We start from the raw sequence: 21,798 nt of genomic DNA, 5'->3' as shown, positions 1-21,798 counted from the left end.
ATCTCGTCGTCCGTCATGTTGTCGTGGAACTCAAAATTGCGGCCCTCCGCCATGGCCTGCTGCCATTCGTGGAAGACGGTCGCGACGTAGTCATCGATGTCGTCCTTGACCTCCTCGTTATGGTACGTGAGCGCCTCGATGTAGTCGTGGTCGTCGTCGTAGGCGTCGTAGGCATCGTCGTCATCGTTGTACTGCGCGCGCGTCGGCGCCTGCTGACGACACGTCGGCGCCTGCTGTCTTCGTGGACGAGTTGGCGGTGGACGCTCGAAGGGAAAATCCCTGTCGCCCATGAAGCCCGCCCTCCTCTTCCTATCCATCTCGGTCGACAGATAGGTACGCCAACTTTCAGAGTCGATGGCGAACGCCGGATCGGTGCGGAGGTCCGGCGGCAGGTACCGCCTCCTTCGCCGGATCTCCGCGGTCCGATCAGGCTCGCGCAGGGACGGGAGGGATGGGCACCCGGCGGCAGCTGAGCTGCCAGGCAGTTGCACGCCCGACCAGGCCTCGCACGACATCCATTTCCCGTGCATCAGCCTCCCCAGCGTGACGGGCAACGGCACCCTCTGCGTCCCCTTTTTGTTGCCGCTGCCGGATGCCTCGAAGTTGTTCTTCTTCCCCATGGCGCTGCGGCGGTGGTGGTGTGAGTGGATGTGTGGGCGAAGGAGGAACGCGGCCGGTGGACTTTTAAGGGCGGCCGCGCGCGGGATACGATGCTATTGAAGACGGCGCAGAAGCCCAGCCGCCGCCTGCCAGTGCACGCGCAGAACAGGCAGCCGCGCGGACGCGAAAGGCTGACCGCCGAAGCGATGCCCTCGATGCAGACTTGCTGCCAGGCGGGCCCGGTGGAGACGCGAGCGGACAGTTTGCGCGTCCGCGCAGCGGCCGCATAGACGCAAACCTGGCGCACACTTTGCGTCGCGCCGCTGGAGGTGGTACCAAACGCATTTTCGATCAAGGTGGACGCAAACGGTCGTTCAGCGTCCTGTGTCGCGCCTCTGGAGATGCCCTCAATGTTTAATACTCCCTCTGTCCAAAAACAGAAAATAAAAATAAAATAGAAAATAAAAAATAGAAAATAGAAACGGTAGATGCTTTTGGGCCGCATTTGGCAGCGGACCCATAAAGGGTACGCCAAGGAGCCCTCAGCTGGGTCCAGAACCCGGCCTGCTCAACCCTTAATCCGTCTCTCCGCCGTTCCTCGCCGGCTCAGCCGTTGGTTCGGTAACGCGCCGCCGCGCCGCCTGCTCCTCTGCCGTGCCGGCCGTCGGCCGTCGGCCACCGGCTCCGCGCCCCCGTCCCCGAAAGACCTCGCAGTCCTCCACTTTTCCTCCTGCTGCCAGCTGCCCTGCCCTCCGCCCCGGCATCTGGTCTCCTACCGGCTGCGCCGCCGAGGAACGCTGCTGGTCGATCCCGGCCGCTCGCTGCTCGACAGTCGCCGACTCGCAGCCGAGCTGCTGCTCCCAGGCCTCGCCTGCACAAGGTAATTTCTAAAAGTGTGTGATTTAGGGGATCACTGTACTTGATCGTTAGGAATCGAGCTCAAATTTGACACGAGCTTTTTCTAGGGATAGTTAGAAGTGCATAAATTTTGGCCGGAGGTTTTGCCTGCCCCGATGACCACACTGCCCCACTGGAACCGCCTGATCCAGCTCGCCGCCGCGTCCGGGGCATACACCCAGTGCCTGGGGCACTACGCGGCCCTCCTCGCCGCGGGTCTCCGCGGCGGCGACGCATCCACCTTCCCTTCCCTCGCCAAGTCCTGCGCGGCGCTCCGCCTGCCCCGCCTCGGCCGCTCCCTCCACGCGCACGCCCTGCTCGCCGGCGCCGCCTCCGACGTCTTCGTCCGCACCTCGCTCCTCGACATGTACGCCAAGTGCGCGTGCCTCCCCGACGCGCGGCGCCTGTTCGACGAGATGCCGGGCCGGACCCTGGTGTCCTGGAACTGCATGGTCACCGCGTATAGCAAGAGCTCTCGTGTCGAGGAGGCCGTCGCGATGTTCAACGCGATGCGGGGCCTTGGTGTGAGGCCCAGTGCGGGCACGCTTGTCGGTCTGATGTCTGGTTCTGTGAACTCCATGGCCACGAAAAATCTCGCCTTGTGCTTGTACGGGTATAGCCTGAAATCCGGGCTTGACGCCGATTTGCCGGTGTTAAACTCAGTGCTCACCATGCTTGTCCGTGGTGGGCAGCTGCACGCTGCGCGGTTGGTTTTTGACTCTATGCGTGAGAAGTCTGTAGTTTCTTGGAGTGCAATGGCATCAGGGTTTTTGCAGGCTGGCAACTATTTAGAAGTGTTTGGTCTATTCAATCGCATGCAGGGTGCTGGGCACAAGTTTGATTCGGTGGCACTTGTTAACCTGATCTCAGCCGCTGTTCTGTTAGGGAACCTGTTGGTGGCCAAGGGTATGCATGCTCTTCTGGTAAAGAGTGGTTTTGAATCTGACCGAGATCTCGTGTCATCACTGGTTAACTTGTATGCCAGGTGTGGGGATCTTGAGGCTGCTCAAGAGGTCTTTGATGCAGTTCACATGAAGGATGTAGTGCTGTGGACTTCAATGATAACTGGATATGTTGAAGGTGGCTATCCAGACAAGGCACTGACGATGTTTGATAGCATGTTGCGCACAGATGTAGAGCCCAATGAGGCAACAGTTTCGTCAGCTCTTTCAGCTTGTGCCAATCTGGGGTCTGCTAATCAGGCAAAAATGGTTGAGGATCATGTGGTAGCACTCGGACTGCAGTCAGATCTGCGAGTTGCTACCGCACTGATCGACACATACTGCAAGTGCGGGAGTGTTGAGCTGGCTAGGAAAATATTTGATGGTGTTAACATTACCAGTAGGGACTTAGCAATCTGGAGTGCCATGATCAATGGATATGCCTGCAATGGTGAAGGCAGTGAAGCTCTCTTCCTTTTCAGTGAGATGCAAAAGGAAGGTGTTCAGCCAGATGCCATTGTCTTTACTCATGTATTAACAGCATGCAATTATTCTGGTCTAGTAGACGAAGGCCTTCGGTGCTTTCACAGTTTGACAGCAAAATATTGCATCGAGCCATCTGTTGAGCACTATATGTGCATAATTGATTTGCTATGTAAATCTGGTCATATTAGTATCGCTAAGGAGTTCTTTAAGAAGATGCCTATTAAATTACAGAATCTTGTTTTGGCTCCTATTGTTAGTGCATCCAGTTCCCACTGTGCTGATTCTTCGATGGATTTGGTATCAGAGGAACTACTTAACCTAGACCCTCAAAATTCTGGTCACTGCATCCTGATTTCTAATATGCTAAGTTGTTTGGGGGAGTGGAAGAAGGCCAGGACTTATAGGAAGCTATTAAGCAAGCAAGCATTAGTCAAGGAACCTGGACTGAGCTGTATTGAACTGAGTGGCTAACTATGCTGCAAACACTTGATCCAAATACTTTCCAATCCTAGTGGGTGTCATTTTTTCTCCCAATGTGAACAGTTGGCACTCTCAGAACAGGTTTTTTTTGTCATGGACAATAATATTGTTTTATGATGTTCATTCTGTATTCTGGAGACTATACTCTTGCAGCCAATGTGATTAAATATGATGTCAAATGTTCAGGATAATATCAGATCTTGTGTCAGGCTACCCTCTTAAAGATCATACGAGCATGGTCAACCTTTTCTTGCCTAATAAGACTTACTGAAAAGTATCTTGATGTGCATTCATTGATTTCAATATACCTATCGAAGTTGAGGTGTGAAGATTCTCCCCAGTTTCCACTGTTTGAATGTTTGTTTTAATAAGCGTATTTCTGTCTCATTGAGCTACGGACCTTGCGGGGAAGCCATATGCTTGACCACCTCAAACAAAAATACTTCATAACTTGTTTGCTGCCAGCTGCTGAGAAGCTAGTTATCACAATTCTACAGAACTAACTACTTCCCCTTTTTTATCTCTTTGCACTAGCTGAACATGAATGTGATAGCATGTTCCCTGGCTTCATTTTTCACAATGTACTGTATATGATATTTCCTCCGTTCCATAATTCATGTCCTGATTGTAGTTCAAATTTGTATTAAAACCACTACAAAAAATTATGGGACGGAGGGAGTATGTTCTATTTTCTCATCTGATTGTATCTTACATATGTTTGTCTGCTGCGTCTTTTCTAGCCCTATGATCAAATTTCCTCATTGATATTCTTATTTACAGGTCCTAAGGTGCTGCCCATTTTAGTGCATGATCATGACTTCTGAAGATGGAGACATCTCCAATCTGCTCTCTGAACCAATTCTACCTGAAGAGCTGGATGAGGCATCTGGACCCGATGATTTCTTGCCTGCTATATTGGAAGCAATCATCAAATCAAAAGAGAAGGAAGTTGAACTCTCTCCTGAGGAGGCAACTTGGGCGGATTCGTGTTTTGTGCAGACCTCTGAACTGTCAGATGTAGACTGGGGAGCAATGAGGAAAGTCTTGCTCGATTCCCTTGAAAAGCCAATAGAAGAACCCTGTGATATTACTGAAGTCATGCATCGCCAAGGTACCCATGTAATTTCAGAGGGAGAAGCTCACGCTGGGCATCTTGAAGAAGATACTCAGAACGATGACATGGACATCGAGCAACAAGGCAGCAGTTATGATGATGAAGATGCTACTGAAGTTGGCGAGGCTGCGAATGTAATCAGAGGTGCAGATGGACATGGTAAGCAGGTGGACGGATACACAACAGCGGAACCTGATGATGGTGATGAGTTGGTTTCATCTGAAGTAGCCGAGCAGGCAGAGTCAAGGGACTCTATCTTCAAAGTTTGGGATCTAGGTGCGTCAGTTTCGGATGATGAGATTGAACTTGTCAAGGATCTGAAGAAACTCCTTAGAGACAAGCCCCAGGAGGCTGCGTATTCACCTCCCAGTGACACGGCCAAGGCTTTGAGCGAGATAAACATCGATGAACTTGTGTCGGGCTTGAGTGACTTGTCACTTCATCAAACCAGTGAATGTCGACCATCCAATGGTGATGCTGTGGCAGGAAAGCAGTGAGATTAGTTCCTTCAGTAAGATTAGTTCCTTCATAGGCGTCTTAGACTTCAGACTTAGTTGACTTTTTTTTTTGTATTCCTGGTTGCCCTTTTCTTTTGTTATTTTAAAAAAATATGGTAAGGTGTCATACTGTTCTTGTTTTAGTGTGCACGTGACTAGTGAGATCCATATTTTGTCTCAGCTGATACTATTTTTATTTGTTATTCTATCTGGAACTCCAGGATTCAGTTAACTGAAAATACGAATTTAGTATTCTTTGACCGAAAGGAATTTCATACTCCCTTTAAACTAACTGATGACACTTATTATGTATTGGAGGGAGTAGATGTTTTTATCCTTTCAAAAAAAAAAAAAAAATCTGTGCAGGTCGTCTAATGCATAGGGATTTGAATGCTACAAAATTTTACCCTGGAATCATTCAGTATTGGAGAATTTTTCCATCCGCTCAAAGTTCTTGCTACAATTTTGTTTTTGTTATGGTGCCAAGCATTCTTTAATGCAATTTTCTGTACTTTCTTTATCTCATGAATTCAATAGTACATGACACGGTCAACCCTATGTTTTTCCATTCAAGTGTTTTGACTTTTGAGAAGTTTGGAAGTAGAGCCCATCCGTACCGTACGGACAACACTGTTGCATATGAGTTTGCTATAAGAGCGAAAACGTTAAACGGACGCCGAGCTACATGTAACTCTTTATTTAAAAAATTCGGATGTAGACAATGATGAAATCTACAAACGTTTAAAATCTCAATTTGAAATTCTTCGTATTGTAGACGACACAAAAATGACAAAATCTGACAGATTTTATAGTTTTGAAATGTGCACTACTCACTATTCTCATATCCACATATTTGTTATTTTTGTGTAGCCTAAAGTACTAAGAATTTCACATTGAGATTTTACATTTTTGTACCATCATTGGCTACATCTAGAATTTTTTTCAGAATTTTCTAAAACTTAAAAATATGATTTACGATTTTTTGAAAATAAAGAACTACATGTAGCTCGGCCTCCATTTATCCACTCATAAGAGCAAAAACTGCAAACGGAGTCCGAGCTACATGTAGCCTTTTATTTTCAAAAATTCGAAATCATAGTTTTAAATTTAAAAAATATCTGGAAAAAAATCCACTCATGCAGGTCCAATGTACAGATTGGGAGAAAACACACGCTGTCTCGTGCAACAACATAGATGGGCAACGAAATACATATGCCGGAACAAAAGAAAATGCTAAATGTTACATATATCATTTAAATTCTTCCCAAACCATGAAATAACTATGGCTAAAGTATCTCAAAGGATATCAACGCTAGAGCATCGACATAAAGATCTATCCATGGGATCATCAGCAGTTAAATCATGGATGTGGCTAATATGTATCGCATCAGCATTGTACGAATCACCAGAAAAATCAATCTCAATACCATGGGAAGCCATATTATCGAGCTGTAGCATTGCGACTTGGTCATCAATCCATTTAGGTTCACGTTTCTCTGGATGGTTTTGAAGGCGTGTTGCGAACTCCATGCGTTCTAGCACCCTTGCATTCAAAAGACAGAAATTTGCAAGATCTACATCTTTCTTTGATCCGTAGTAGTTTAGCAGCACTATTTTCCTGAGATGGAGCTCAAAGCACTCGATATAACCGAGTGGAAAATGATGGCGTTTTCTTTTGAATGCCCCGTCCCGAGATAACTGAAATATGGTACTATGCACTTAGTATATTCTAGATATGGATTGATGGAATACAAAAGGAGTGAAACCACTAGCTATAAAGTAGTAAAGCACAATCAAATTAATCGATTCTCACCACAACATATAACTTCTCCACGCAAGGAAAGAATGTGACGAAGTTTATGAGGTCATCAACACTGGGAGGTGACATGCGCAAAACCAAAACTTTGACGGTTCGCATCACACTCATCAAGCTGGCAGCAGCAGTTCTCTGAATTAAGCAAGACATGTGAGTAATTAGCAAACAAGTTCACAAGGCATATGAGTGGATACCACACGAGATTGTAAATATGATGAGATGTGTCTCTTGATAGAGAGGAAAACAAAAGCTCTTGGTTACCTGAAGAAATGCTGCTTGGAGCTTGGCTGTGGTGAAACCTCGTGGCAGAGAACCCAAGAACTCCAGTTTGGGTGCCCAAACGACGCGAATCGATAGGCAGTACTCTGCTCCATCTAGGAAGAACTTTTCTAGGTTGGGGGCATCCTCAACAATCACCTGTTCCAACACTTCTTCTGGCTCATGTCCAAAACCAGAGGAGACACCTAGGCTCCCTAGGGTGGAGGAGCTGATCCGAACGCCAGAGACGCCATCCAGCTCACTAAGCACCAAGCTCTCCAGCACATGGCATCCGGCAAGAACGCCGTGGAGGTCGGCCTCCGAGATGATGACACCTTTAAACGTGAGCTGCTTGAGGTGGGGGAACTGTACATCGCCGTCGGCCACGCAGGGGAAACGGATCCTGTGGCAGGCGCACTTGACGCTGAGGATGCGGAGGGTGGGCGCGAACCGGAGGACGGACGGCGGCAGCGTGTAATGCGCTCGCCACAAGTCCTCATCCTCGCTGTTTGCCGTGCGGTTGTGCCGCAGATGGAACTCGGGGAGGCCGTTGAGGGCTGGCGAGTGGAGCCAGCGGTTCAGTAATGGGGACACCATGTCGCACTTGTAACCGTACCAGGTGAGGGAGAGCCGGCGGCAGGGCACCTGGTGGTCGGCGAGGATGCGGGGGACGAGGCTGGATGGGGCCGGCTCGTCCTCGCGGCGGAGCTCGACGTCCAGGTTGAGCGGGGCGGAGCGGAAGAGGTGGCGCCACCGGGTGGACAGGGACTGGGTGCGGGCGCCGTCCTTGGTGGGGAGCAGCGAGACGATGCTGCGGAGAGCGTCGACGGGCAGGTTGCTGATCTGGTCGGGCCCTCCTCCGACTTCGCTCGCCGGTGGTGTTAGTGTGACGCCGGCCTCCAGCTCGGTGTTGTGCCATTTTCGCACTTTGACTCTAGGGGTGGCCATCGCCGCAACCTCCAGCGCACGGGCATGGGGAGTTTGACTTTCGAGTTTGATCGTGGCTATGACTACGAGGGCGAGGAGAAGAAGCCTGCATCGGAGCACACTACCACGTCCAATGGCCTAAATTGCCGGGAGGCCAGCGTGTGCATGCATGGCCTTCACTGGCAATCGCAAGCCTGGAAAATGCAGGACATGCCGTAGGTTGGGATGCCTTTTCCATATAACTAGGTAGACTAATATGCTTTGCTACTAGGCAGCGGGCTGCAAAGTGGCACGTGATTAATATGTTCTCAGTGGTAGCTCACACCAAACAAGGGCACGCGGCTAATACGTAGGGCCCACATGAACAGAGGACCATATATTATCAGCAGCAGCGTGCGCTTTCTCAGACACACGACAGGTATATCACGACCAGCTGCGTGCAGGCCTACCACCACGCTACTAATATGTTGGCCCGGAAGGAAAAATTATATGTGAAAAATATATGTATAATACGCTTTTCTCACACGTTGCTCTGCCCGCTGCTTCGGCTGCAGCTTTTTTGCCCCTTTTAACCAGCGTTAATTGTTCTCACCTCGATCGGCCGGCCGACCCCCAAGTGGATAAGGGTTTGGGGTGCCCTGGGTTAGGGTTTGCGGCGCATGGGCATTCTTTGGCCCAGCTGGCCACCTCCCCCCTCCCACTATATAAGGTGGAGGCTTGGGGGAGGAGTGCACACAATTTCCCCTGAGGGAAAAGGAGAGCCCTCTTGAGGCGCCTCTCCTCCCGCCCTCTATCTCTCTCCGACATTTTCTCTCCGGCATGCGGTTCCTCGAAGAATTGTGCGTGGAGAGAGTTAACTCCACCCCAGTACGTCGTCGTGTTGCTAGTGTTCCGATCCAAAAGATCTACTTCCATAATCTTGGCTGGATAAGACGTCCGGGAGTCATCGCCGAACACCGTATGAGGATTGAAAATAACACCGAGGTCGGCGACGAGTATGTACATCATCCATGTTCCGGAGGAACATTAACCGTTTTCGGTCTACGAGGGTAAGGCACCAAAACACTCTCTATAGCATTGTCCTAGATAGATCTGGGTAATCGAGATACGCTAGTTAGAATTTATTTTTCTGCTAAGAACCCCTTCAGGCGGATCGCCACCACCGTCGTCGTCGATAGATCAGGAGTACTTCGAGTTCTTCATCTCCATCCATGAAAATCCTTTGGCCAAGAAGGTACGTATATATATCTCATGTTCATGTCATCATCATGTTTTTTATCCCCCCCCCATAAATGAAAACCCTTTCGGCCTCCCCGCAAAGACTCCCGGAAAATATCGCACAATTTCTTGAAGGCCAGGAACCCGCTTAACTTTATTTGCAGGCAGCCAACTGCGGTCCTTGCGTCTGGTCCGTGAAGGCCATGTTCGGCGGGAAGGCCAGATGTACCTCAACAAAAGCTGGAAGAAGTTCACTCGTGCGCACAGTGTGGATATAAGCTCGCCGTACACTTCAAATAAAAAGGCGATGACGTGCTCACCGTGAAGGTGTTCAACGGCACAATGTGCCGGAAGTACTACCACATGGACATGGACTGAAGCACGCGACGAATGCGACTAAAGCCTTACATTTTATTTATTAGTTTAGGTTTCAGTTCCTCGCCTTTGTTTTTTAATTACTCATTCCGTTTGCAAATAAGTGTCTTAATTAGTTTAGATAGGGAGTACTCTATTTTCTATTATATAAAAATAAATTATCGCAATATATATGGATATATATATATATGCATGCCATCTAAATCAAATAAAGGTATTGCATCCATCTGATTTGTATATATCTCCTTTTGTTTAATTAACTTTCATGATACAATTACATGTTTAATAAAATATTAGAAAAAGAAGGGCAGACTATTGGTGGCGGACCCTGTCAAGGCTCGCTGCCACTAACTTACTCATCGTGTGCCGGCTTGGGAGCCCGCTTCCAGTAAATTACTAGCAGCGGACCTGACAGGTCCGCCAAAAATATGTTTACTTAAGTGAAACGATGCGCAGGGCGACGATAGTTCCCACTTCACTCTCATCTGGATAACCCAACTCCCAACCCACGCATGAACCCTAGCGAGCACAACGAGCTGCCGCTGAACCGCCGTCCCCTGGACCGCCCCGTGTGCCTGCCGCCGCCTTCATCGATCGCCCCACACCAACCACCACCATCCCCTACAAGCCGCTGCTGCTTTTGCCGCGCGCGAAATCTCACATGCTGTAGTCGCGGAGCCACAGGATCCATCGCCGTTGAGCTCATCTGCGCCCCAAGACGTTCGAGGTAAGCCTCCCATGCATGTTTGCCTTTCCATCTCGCCCGTGTTCTAGTGTTCATGATTTGTTGTTATGTACTTGTGATCTGGTATTGTGTTGATGTTTGAGATCATGTATGACACTCTAGTTTTAATGAAGGTTTTAAATAGTGTGCTAAATGAAATAGCGGTAGCTTCCTTCAAACGCTATGGACGCTATATCGTGCTAATAGCATGACATATTTTCAATAGTGTTTTTAAAATAATACTAAATATAGCTTAAAAATAAATAATTTACCTAGAACGAATGGATATATAGTCCAAAAGTGACCGAATCATACATAAATAACCACATAAAAATAGATCTCAAATATTTTAGAAGACTAACATCAGCATTTCACAAGGCAACAATATAATATAAATTATTTATTAAAAGTTATTAGCATTAGCGATATTATCTTCTAATTTAGAAGTGAAACCAACAGATTACAATTCATCACCACGAAAAAGTGAAAGCAACTTACCTGAAAAAATAGCGCGCTAACACTATGAAGTTTTAGCGTGATATAGCATGTTATTTCGCAATAGCGCCACAACGAGCCACAACGAGCAAAATTACTAAAATTTGGTGTGAACCCTCTAGATATGCTATATATAGCGCGCTATTAGCTAGCGGAAAAATAGCGTGCTAGTTTAAACCTTGGTTTTAATATATATTGCTTCAGTGTCAAGGATCCACTTGATGGTTTTGATACATCCATAATTGTGTACTGGGAAAGCTATCAGCATTTACAGATTTATCTCACGATCCACTCGACAGAGTGCTCAAGTGTTTGTGCATACTTCTAATGCTTGTTTTTTTCCATCATGCCTCCAGCATGTCCTTCTTACTTCCATCTGAAACACCACTCTCCGTTGGGCTGGAAATAGTAGATCATTTGAACCCAATAATCATCCTCAAAAAATACTTTGCTACTAGGCATCGGGCCGTAAAGTGGCACGTGATTAATATGTTCTCAGTGGTAGCGCACACCAAACAAGGGCACGCGGCTAATACGTAGGGCCCAGGACCATAAATTATCATCAGCAGCGTGCGCTTTCTAGGACGACACACGACAGGTATATCATGACCAGCTGCGTGCAGGCGTACCGCCACACTACTAATATGTTGGCCCGGAAGGGAAAAATATATGTGTAATACGCTTTTCTCACGCGTTGCCCTTTTAACCAGCGTTAATTGTTCTCACCTCGATCAGCCGGCCAACCCCCCAAGTGGATAAGGCTGTGGGGACGCCCTAGGTTACGGTTTGCGGCGCATGGGCCTTGTTTGGCCCAGCCGGTTACCTCCCCAAAGCATCCTCCAAACCGCGTCGGATTTTGAGCGTTTGGTGGACGTGTTTCGTTCGTGCCGCGTTTGGGGGACGTCGCTCCCCAGTCGCGTCCCCCAAACAAAATTTCGGAAATTTTAAACTTAAGCGAGATTCGATTAGATTCATCCAAACTTGCCATATATTACTTAGATTCGAATGAAATTTGACTAAATTTAAACTAAACCTAATCTAGAAGTACTTACGGCGGCCGGAGACGTCGTAGTACTACTCCTCCAATCGATCCATAATAAGTGTCGCGGGTTTAGTTCAAATTTGACTAAAAATGAACTAAACCCACGACACTTCATGGATCGAAGGGAATACTTTATGTCGTTGCACTAGCTAAATGAATATTACAGCATGTTCCCTGGCTTCATTTTTCACTGTACTTAATATGATCTGTTTTATTTTGTCATCTGATTACCTGTATCTAATATATGTTCTTTGTCTCTTTTCTAACCCTATTATCTAATTATGCCATTGCTATTCATATTTGTATGTGTTATACACTCCTTCCTAAGGTGCTGCTCATTTCAGTGCCTGGCCATGACTTCTGAAGATGTAGACATCTTAGCCCTGCTCTCTGAACCAAGTCTACCCGAGGAGCTGGCTGAGGCTTCTGGACCCGATGATTTCCTGCCTGCTATTTTGGAATCAATTCAATCAAACGAGAAGGAATTTGAACTTCCACCTGAGGAAGCAGCTTGGGCGGATTCGTGTTTTCTGCAGACTTCCGAACTGTCAGATGTAGACTGGGGAGCAATGAGGACGGCCTTGCTCGATTCGCTTGAGAAGTCAATGGAAGAACCCTGTGGTACTACCTGCCGCTCACCGTGTTGAAGAAGATACTCAGAACGATGATGTCGTGTCTGACAGGAAGATTGCCTCCTTCAGCGGCATCTTTAGAACTTATGACTTAGGTTGACAGTCAACCAAAGTCATATGGAACACAGCTCATGCGTGCTTACTTGTTTTTTCAGCTGACACTATTTTCTTTTATTTATACGATAATAATGTGAAATATTTTATGCATAAGTCTTTTGATTCACATGATCGGAATTCTTAGTAACTTTCTCTATGGATCCTTTCGCACTCTTGATCTGCAGGAATATTTCCATTTGCTCACCTCCGTCCATAAAAGGATTCGTGAGATTTATCTAAATTCGGACATCAAGATACATCTAAATTTCAACATCTTTTTATGGAGTATTATGTTTTAGCCCCTTGGTCCACCTCACACCACTCCTCTAGTTCATCTTTACTCTCTACTGCCAGCCTAGCAGCATGTGCACAAAAAATGACATTTCAAATGTCCATTTTTTTTTAAATTTGGAACACGGGTAGTTTACGTGCCAGTGTCCCTTGTGCACACACAAAGTTTGCACGCAAAGAGAAGGTGGAAAAAAGACAAATTTAGTGCTCTAAAAATGGCTTTTTAGAGAACTTTTCTTCTTCTCTTTTCCTCTCGTATCTCTTCTATGTAAAACCTTGCCAAACGGGGAACACAAGATTCAAAGCCCTAAAGACGCAGATTTAGGTTCCTATTATTTTTATAAAAAATCACTAGGTGCTTCTCGTTCCATATTCCTTTCAGAAAAAACAAGCAAGCACGAAGGTGGATTGTTTACATCATTGCTAGCTTAATCGACCAAGGAAAAGTTCAAATCCAAAAAAGGATCACGGTTTTTCTAAATTAATTAAATGACATCACATATTATGTCATTCACATGTGTGATGCTAATCTGTGATGTTCCCTAGCCATGGGATGTTTTGTTGCGCGCCGCGTCACTAGGAGTAATCTGTGATTAGAATTCCATGATGATACTTGTGACGCTCAAAATACGCCACAAAGGGCTCTTCCGTGGCATTTACTGTTATTGCATCATGCTTTGAGCTTGTCATAGTATATCAAATCTCTTGTAGTATCCACTGAGAAGGTAGGGTGCCGAGCATCACACAAATTAATTAAAAAACGTCCCAAACAATACCACTATAACTTCCTAGATACTTAACACTATTTTATAGAACCTAATTTGTCTAATCTATTACTCCGATCGTGTGATCCCATCAAGTCTAATGATTCCATTGCTTGAGAGGACAAAATGGAAACTTGCTTGGTCCATCTCAATAGTGATCCAGTTTGACTCGCTAGCTGAACACTTTAGCCGAGTCGGTATAAATCGGATTGGAATCCCATGCCATGACTAGTGCAACAGAATCATTAGCCGACTTACACATTAGTGTGGGTTGTACTTGTAGCACAACCTTCGTAATAAGGACAAAATATTTAGGATCAAAAAATTAAGCATATAGTTCCACTGCTGAATCTCGCGAGGGATTTGAATTATTTGGATGTGGGTCTAACCATTCTATTTGAGTTTTCGTAATTAAGCTGAAAGTTTGCAGGTACACACCCATGTGTAAAATTAGTTTTAGTTGCAATTTCCATAGACAGAAATATATGAATGATTCGATGGCTCCACATTACAGTTCCATGATAGAAGGGTACAAATCATAAACGAGCTAGAGGTAGTTAGGTGATGCTGATCACCTCATCACCTAACGTTCTTCAACTTATATAGAAAGTATTATACCAATCAACAACTTTCTTCTCGTGGCTTGACAATCGTCAGGTACAAAAGTTTGTACAAAAGCCATACCAGATCCACACCTTATTCCAGTGTGGCATAACAGTGCCCATCTATTGAATCTGTAGGTGCACCAACCTCTACACCTAGTAAACCATGTGACACTTTGATGTCAAACGTAGATAACTGAGTTTCCTCTTAAATTTTCTAATAAAATTGAGATTCAATTTTAACTCTACAATTAAAGAGACTCATGTTCATCTCTCTACTTCAACAATTAGTATATTAACATATATTATGGCAAAGCTTCAGCGGGATGCAACCTGAACATATATCGTTCCAAGTTTTACCTTATCATCTTGCATAAGAGAAGTCTCGGAACTGAAGCCCATTTCATGAAAAATGCGATTTTTCTCTCCTTCCCATTCCTTCATCTGCATTAAAATTTTAAGATTGAGTACACGATGTTCATTTGTCAAACATATGCACCTGCTAATAAGTTTAAACAATACATTATGGACCTAGTTCCACCACCTATTAAAAAAGTGGCATCTTCAATATTACTACTGAACTTGAAATTCTAGATTATGTACTACTCAACGACCGCAATTATTAGTGAATGCTTTTCACCGGCCTACCTACACTTACTATCGAGTTTCCCATTGATGAGACGTACTATAAGACGAGTTTACACGAAGTAATATGGTAAGAAATGCTTGATTGAGATTTATATATTTCTGCCACTTGATCCAGTGCAAAACAATGCCGGTACATTTCATCGAACAAATCGAGTACCAACTCGTGCCAAAACATTTCAGTGAAAATATCGATAATTTATCTATTAACACACATTTTAGCAAAAAAACCATGCATAACAGAATTATCAGCATCAAACAAGTAGACATTGTTTTTTCGACTTTCCCATTCCTTGATTGAGATAGTGCTAGCGTGCCTACGCACCATTAGATTGATCTGACCATTGGTGCATGTCGAGTATGATGACACTTCGAAAAAATCTTGGCACACATGGTGGTTAGTTAGGTGGGGTACCCTTTGACGTGCATGGTGTCATTTTACGCGAGCACTATTTCTTGCTAAATCCAAGTTGTGTGGATTTATTTATAGAGGTAAGATGAGGCTTGAGGTCTGGAATTTCTTTTTTCTCGAGTGGGCCGTACGATTGTTTTATAAGTCCCCAACTATTTGGTCGTATGCACCATTAATGTTTTGTGTACTGATACAAGAGTTTGTAATTATTACTTTTTAAATTTCATGTTACCGAAATTTTTCTAATTATGCTTTTTTGGATAAATCTTTCTTTTTAAATAGGGAACATAGCCCCGACCTCTACATTAAATATGGCATACAATACTTAATTTAAATATTCCAGTGTTAGTTTCAGAGCCATAAAAAGATACAAATAGACAACCTATAGTCAGTATAGCAAACTTACCACCTTGTAACCGTATCTTTTAGTTCACATAGTGGCAAGTCGAATAGGTCAATTAATATGTCTCGTCTTCGAATCCTACTCATATGCATTTTTACGTAGACAACTGTGCAACCTTGCATGAAGAGGCTGACATTGGGGACCCACTATCTACAGAATAACCCGACAATGTACTTTTTCGAACCATAACAAGGTCCATTTTTTCGAAATGGGAGCTAATTAAGCCCCAGCCCCTACATCAAATTGATGCACATGGCTTCACTTTATTTCCGAAGATTCATTATCAAGTAGCAAATATCATAGGTTACAACTCATGGAGTGGACACATAACAAGGCCCACTTAGCGAGGTGGTTCAAAACTAAAGGTAAAATAACAAAAATCCAGAATAACAAATGACCCAACGTAGTACATGTCATTGAGAATTAACGAGCTAGACCACATGCTGACACAACCTTAACAATGTTAAATTAGCGAGGGCAACCAAAAAAAGAGCACTAGCTGCGATCTTATGTGTAAATTATTGAACATAGCTTGTAATTCTTGTATAGAGAAGTAACATCGTGTATCCACCACTTTCAAAATAATGCGAGGATGTCAATGGGAGTAAAATTTGTATGTGCAAAAAAAACTAAAGAAAACATTACTAAATACTAATACTGCAAATAACTCATTCCACAGTCATTAATTTTGTGATAGGATGAGCGGAAACAAGTGTAGATGGTGCTAGCCCTTCTCACTTCACATATACCAAGGATCGACATGAATACATACCATGTTCTGCCACAATCGGGGGTCGATTTGGGGGTTGTCAGCTGCCACAACCAACTCCCATGAAGTCAAAGAGACTGGTAGGTGTGCTCACATCTAACATGAAAATTTTCTATTCGCCGGGGCAAAACATGGTAGATGATCATACTTTTTTGTAGTGCTAATTGCAAGACAAGGGACATCCCAATATAGTCCCAACCATACTATTTGGTTTGCTCATACATGAAACCCTAGCTGTTGCCAGGGAGAGGCTGGTGGACGCATGGGCACCACAACAGCGACGCACTGGCCTGACACCAACTAAACCTAGACGCACATTTAACCAAAAAGGATATGTGGCACCAACACCATTAGTCAACTCACCAAATGGTATGCACGATGAGATAAAAATTTCTTATTGTTGTCAAATCAAAAACCTTGTTGGTACCACCCGCATATCATCCTCCGCTCTACGTATATTCATTCCATTACACATAACTAGGGGTGCCTAGTGGTAGCGTTAAGCTTTTCGAAGTTACTAGATTCGTAATGAAAACCAGCGCATATTTTACTCTATAAACAGTGTCATCTAGTGTATGGAATCATTCGACATCACCCAGAGAACTCAAGAGAAACCGAGCAAAAGAGGTGGCATCTATCCCTTTCCTTCAGCGAAATCAGGACATGATTCTAGAAGATCACATCAAATTAATTGGATGGGGAGAGGCAATAGAGCATGGATGTTTACCTCGATGAACATTGTGTGGATGATGCCACCAGCAATTGTGGTGATGTTTGCTGTGATGACCTCGAGACATAGCGACTCGAGCGCCCTGCACACCGTCGCTGTAGCATCCCTCATCTTGTTATGCTTCACACTCATCATCGCTAGGTTCTCACCTACCTCAGTCAGCTCCATCTGCACAAACCATCATATATAGCTTTGTTGTTCAGTTGTATATTTATAATGGGTTCTCGTCATGAAATTGTCATATAAGAGTAAAGTTTGATGTTTAGCATGTTGTCGAAAAATTGTTTCACAAAAATTAAATACTTCATAGGAATAAACCGAATGTTTGGTGCTCCTCTTTTGACACATTGTAGTTATACTGCAAGGTTTTCGTTATTTTGATCGAAACTATAGTTACCATATTTAGTAATCCTTCTTATGACCAAAGACCTCAAAGTGCTAATTGATGATCGCCCACCAGCGATAATAACTATGACAAAGACTCATAAAACCTCTAATTTGTAGACTATGGATTCAATTTTGTAGCAATAAATTTCATATCTTAGGTTTGAACTGCTGGATTATTTTGGAGTCGGAAGCTTTGACGTTAGAGACCAAATTTAGAGTTGAAAGCTGATGGGAATATTTTAGAAGCAGAATTTCGGTTGGGTCAGGTTCATTTGAATAGGACTGAAAGTTGATCCATTGACAGAGTAGGGTTTTGATAAGGCCGTGCATGATGGCCAAGAGCAGGATGGTACGGGATATGGCAACGGGATGCATGGCCGAAACATGATGGATGACCACTTGCCATGTTTGCTTGTTCTCACAATAACTGCTGCTATGGAAAATCAACAACTCACAGCCCGCTTGACGGTCAATCACTATCTGGAGGCTATTGTATACCCTATTTCTTGTTTCATTCACTAATAAAAAAAGGCTAGTATGTAACCATTAATATTTGTATTTATTAAGTTAAGTGATGATGGTGTGTGTCTACCTTTTTCCGTTTCAATGTTAAGAACTATATTTGATTTGAACATCAAGATCCATGCAGGCTCAAAAGCATACGATCGATGACCTTGATCGGACGATGTCAAACCGTGAAATAGCTTTTTCGGAGTCTGAGTGATCTCTATATATACAACCTTGAGAAAGTAATTTAATACTAATAGTCAGTAAGCTAGGTTTCGTGGAGCATATATTCATGAGTAAATTCAGTAGATGACATTGCCACCCTAGCGTATTTTTGTTCAATGCCAGTATGCGCCAGTGTCATTACTTGGATACTTTGTTTTGACATTTCTTGCAATAATTACCTCGAGGATTTCGACACGCTGATCAGTGGCAAGGGAAAAGACAGCGCCGTCGATGGAGGAGGCTGCCCTCCTCATCTTCTTCCACGGCGGGGAACCCTCAGCGTCCTCCTCCGCCTTGATGACAAGGTCGGATATCTGGGCGAGCATGTGCCGCTCCTGCTCCTGCAGCTCCTGGATGTACGCGATGGCGTCCTGGATGATGGAGGCCTTGTCCATCTATACATATGTCGTCCCAGTTGGATGTTACACAAGAGTAACACACAAGAAATCCTCTTCTTAAACTGATAGTGCATGCATGCGATCGATCCGGCAATCGACCTTGGTGATGTTGGGGACTACGCCGCGGAGGGAGCAGAGCCTCTCGTTGAGCTTCTTGCGGCGGTCCCTCTCGAGGACGATGTTTTTGGCCGCCCTCGTCAAGCACGGGTTGGCGCCCTCCGGCGAGCTCGAGTCGTCGTACCAGGAGTTGAGAGCGGACTGGAGGGAGTCCTCGGCCGGCAGGTACATACTGCAGCAGTTAGGCAGGCTAATCAAGATAGCACAATCACATAGAGACGCCGGCCGAGGAGACGAAGAAGCAGATCGGCCGGCTCACCTGTCGAGAACGGCAACATCGAACACTACGTCCTCGAAGAAATCGAAGCTCCCGTCCATGTCGCCCTCCATTAGGTATTAGGACGTCCGGCTTGCGAACCCGTCTCTTGATGTTCTCGTGCTGTTCTTGTTGTGGTCTCCACGTTAGCATGGGTGGCTGGCCATTTGCTGGTCCAGTTCGTTCTGCATCCCATGGAGATGGAATGATGGATGGAATTCGTGCGCTGGCTGTCGCCGTTTGGGTCCATCTGCTGTCGCCGTTTGGGTCCATATGCTGTCGCTTGTGACCCGTCGCAGGCCATTAATGTGGCAGCGGGCAGGGGCGTATATTTCCAAATTTGGGACAAGAACCCGTGTGAGAACGTGTGTGGAGATAATGCGAACATCGGAGCTGTGTGGCCGGGGACAATACATACGACATGTCAATGACCCTAATGTATGCTTCATCTCTCTTCGTTTATACAGGTATGCACTGTGTAATACTACCTAACCTAATGTAGTATCATCTGGTCTGACAACTGAGATTCGTCTTAAAAGTACATCTTCGTTTATACTTCTATTGGTGACATTTTTCACAAGTATGGTATGATGTCTTCATCTGTTCTGATATTTCCTCGACAAACTGCATGCTTCTTTCAGGACCATTGCTTATTGCTGTCAACTTAGGGACCACCCAATCGCAAGGATATGGGCAATATTTGGAAAACTGCGAGGTGGTCACGTACTGCTTCTTGTTGTGTACTACAATGGTGTGTACTATGCTCCAACACTTATGTGAGATGAAAAGTCGATGATGAACTGTCACTGTATTTGTACATGGATAGTTTGCAGAGCGACGTGCGACGTAGCTGTTCTTGTCTGGACCACTAGCCACAACTGAGTTGGCAACCTCTCCACATGGTTTTCGTGGCTATGTGTTTGGATCTCCGGTACCAGTGCTCCCTCCCGGTGCAATTTTTTTCAAATAATATTACTTTGTGAAAAATAAGTAAATTTTCAGGCACGTAGTAATCTACATATATGTTCAAATGATGAATCTATATAAAATAATGCAAATAATGTGACCTGTGCAAGAAGTTTCGGAGTGTTTCTACATATTTTTAATTTCCTCTTGACTCATGCTTATTATTTTTTTACATAAGGCAAATATCAACATTATGTTTTGAAGAAATGTGCAGGCATGATTTTTTAAAAGAATTTTTTGTGGCCCTACAAGATTTTTTAGCCAAAAAGCTTCACCGGATATACTCTGAATAATGGGTCACACCACAAATTTCTGTGGCTTTTAAATTTGGTCCACGCTAGCTAGATAGTTGCGTCCTTCCGCACATTATTGCCAAATCCATCGGTATAGTTGGCACTGACACCTTCCATACCAAACAATAATACTACAAAGTAACCATATATAATTTTCGTTAGTGTCATTAGGTTTTTACCCCGTTGTGGGTACTCGATATCAAGTATGTATCAGCGGATTTCCAGGTAGTGCGAGAGCGACCTCTTTCCTGTTACCTGTTTTCTGCGTGCGTGTCTGTTGTTACAAAGACTTTGTATTTCTTTTATGCACTAATATAGTTTGATCCCGATCCAGCTAGGTCGATCTATCCTCTCTTATGTACACCTTTACGAATGCAAGTTTCGAACCAAATGGCATGCACTCGGGCCCTAGCTAGATAGCTCAAATCTGGATCGCTCTGATGCTTGTACTCGGGCCCTAGCTAGATAGGTCAAATCTGGGTTGCTCTGATGCTTTCACTGCTTCACATGACCGATAATATGCTGATGTTTCACCGAGGGATCCACATATGCATGCATATGTAGCATGGCACGTGATTTTTTTTTTGCACAATTATTCCTAAGGCCAGGGTAACCTAGTATGTTCCTGCGGAATTTCAGAAAGACTGAAAATTATACTTCCTCTGTCCTAAAGTATAAGGCACACTTTTTCGCACTTTCTTTGATGCATTGTTCAAAAACTAGGCCGATTCAACGATTAATCGCTACTAGGGGCCTGACCGTGTCGATTACCATTAATCTCTTGTGTTAATCTTTTAGCCCGATTAATCGTACCGAAAGTCCGATTACTAGGTATGTTCCCGATTAACTACTGCACTTGCTCAACAAGTTATAAACTTTTCAATGCATATAGCTAGTACATGCGCTACCCCTCCCAAATAAAGTAGGTTTTGCAAAGCTCCCGCTTGATTGCAGTCTCCAACAGCTCGAATTCCGTTGTCGCCAACTAGTTCCTTGCTCTCCCAGATCAGTTACTCTCAGTTGCCTAGATACAGGAGCTCGACCACCTTGAGTAGCTCGTGCAGGAGCTCATGGGCACCTTCGATAGATTAGGTGGTTTAGGTGTAAGAGGGGTCGTACCCTAGGTAGGTGGTGGAAGAAGATAAACTTCAGAGGTGAGAGGATAAGAAGTGGAAGGAAGAAACGCGGCTTCGACTAGTGGATCCTGATTCGCTCGTGACCTTGAAGATTAGATCACGGAGGAGAAGCATACATGTTTTTCTGGGATTTTAGGCTCTAGAGAAGTAGGGGCAGACATATAGAGGCTCATATACTATTATTTTTCTTATATAAACTGTTTTTTACGTGCTAATTTGTGTAGGTTACACCGATTAATAGCCGACCGATTAAATCAGTTAATCGTCCGAATTCCAACTAATCGCTACTCCCAAGCTGA

The 21,798-nt window shown here is 44.8% G+C and overlaps 4 protein-coding genes across 5 annotated transcripts; 2 read left to right on the top strand and 2 right to left on the bottom strand.

Moving 5' to 3' along the window:
* The first annotated feature begins 1,424 nt into the window (after positions 1–1,424).
* LOC124675931 lies at positions 1,425–5,270 on the top strand. Of its 2 annotated transcripts, none has more exons than XM_047212015.1 (2): positions 1,425–1,480; positions 4,185–5,270. In XM_047212015.1, exon 2 carries the CDS (start codon positions 4,212–4,214, stop codon positions 5,013–5,015), a length of 804 nt encoding a protein of 267 aa, XP_047067971.1. In that variant the 5' UTR covers positions 1,425–1,480; positions 4,185–4,211; the 3' UTR covers positions 5,016–5,270. The 2 variants fall into 2 exon arrangements, with proteins under 2 accessions (XP_047067971.1, XP_047067980.1); XM_047212024.1 differs by lacking the exon at positions 1,425–1,480 and adding an exon at positions 3,410–3,485.
* LOC124647556 (pentatricopeptide repeat-containing protein At1g11290, chloroplastic-like) lies at positions 1,614–3,885 on the top strand. The gene has a single exon (XM_047187481.1). The coding sequence runs from the start codon at positions 1,614–1,616 to the stop codon at positions 3,393–3,395; it is 1,782 nt and encodes a 593-aa protein (XP_047043437.1). The 3' UTR covers positions 3,396–3,885.
* Positions 5,271–6,813: 1,543 nt separating the features above from the next.
* On the bottom strand, positions 6,814–8,037 carry LOC124647546 (F-box protein At5g03100-like). Its single transcript, XM_047187470.1, has 2 exons — positions 7,093–8,037; positions 6,814–6,963 (listed from the first exon to the last, which is right to left on the bottom strand). The coding sequence occupies exons 1-2, from the start codon at positions 8,035–8,037 to the stop codon at positions 6,814–6,816; spliced, it is 1,095 nt and encodes a 364-aa protein (XP_047043426.1).
* A 6,059-nt stretch (positions 8,038–14,096) lies between these two features.
* On the bottom strand, positions 14,097–19,298 carry LOC124660594 (transcription factor BHLH6-like). Its single transcript, XM_047198732.1, has 6 exons — positions 19,108–19,298; positions 18,831–19,020; positions 18,513–18,728; positions 17,212–17,382; positions 14,616–14,699; positions 14,097–14,411 (listed from the first exon to the last, which is right to left on the bottom strand). The coding sequence occupies exons 1-6, from the start codon at positions 19,176–19,178 to the stop codon at positions 14,406–14,408; spliced, it is 738 nt and encodes a 245-aa protein (XP_047054688.1). The 5' UTR covers positions 19,179–19,298; the 3' UTR covers positions 14,097–14,405.
* Between the last annotated feature and the right edge of the window lie 2,500 nt (positions 19,299–21,798).

The sequence above is a fragment of the Lolium rigidum genome, chromosome 1, assembly GCF_022539505.1.
Source record: "Lolium rigidum isolate FL_2022 chromosome 1, APGP_CSIRO_Lrig_0.1, whole genome shotgun sequence".
In the NCBI taxonomy this organism is placed as follows: Eukaryota; Viridiplantae; Streptophyta; class Magnoliopsida; order Poales; family Poaceae; genus Lolium; species Lolium rigidum.
The sequence above is the reverse complement of the archived record's forward strand: the minus strand, read 5'-3'. Positions and strand labels throughout refer to the sequence as shown.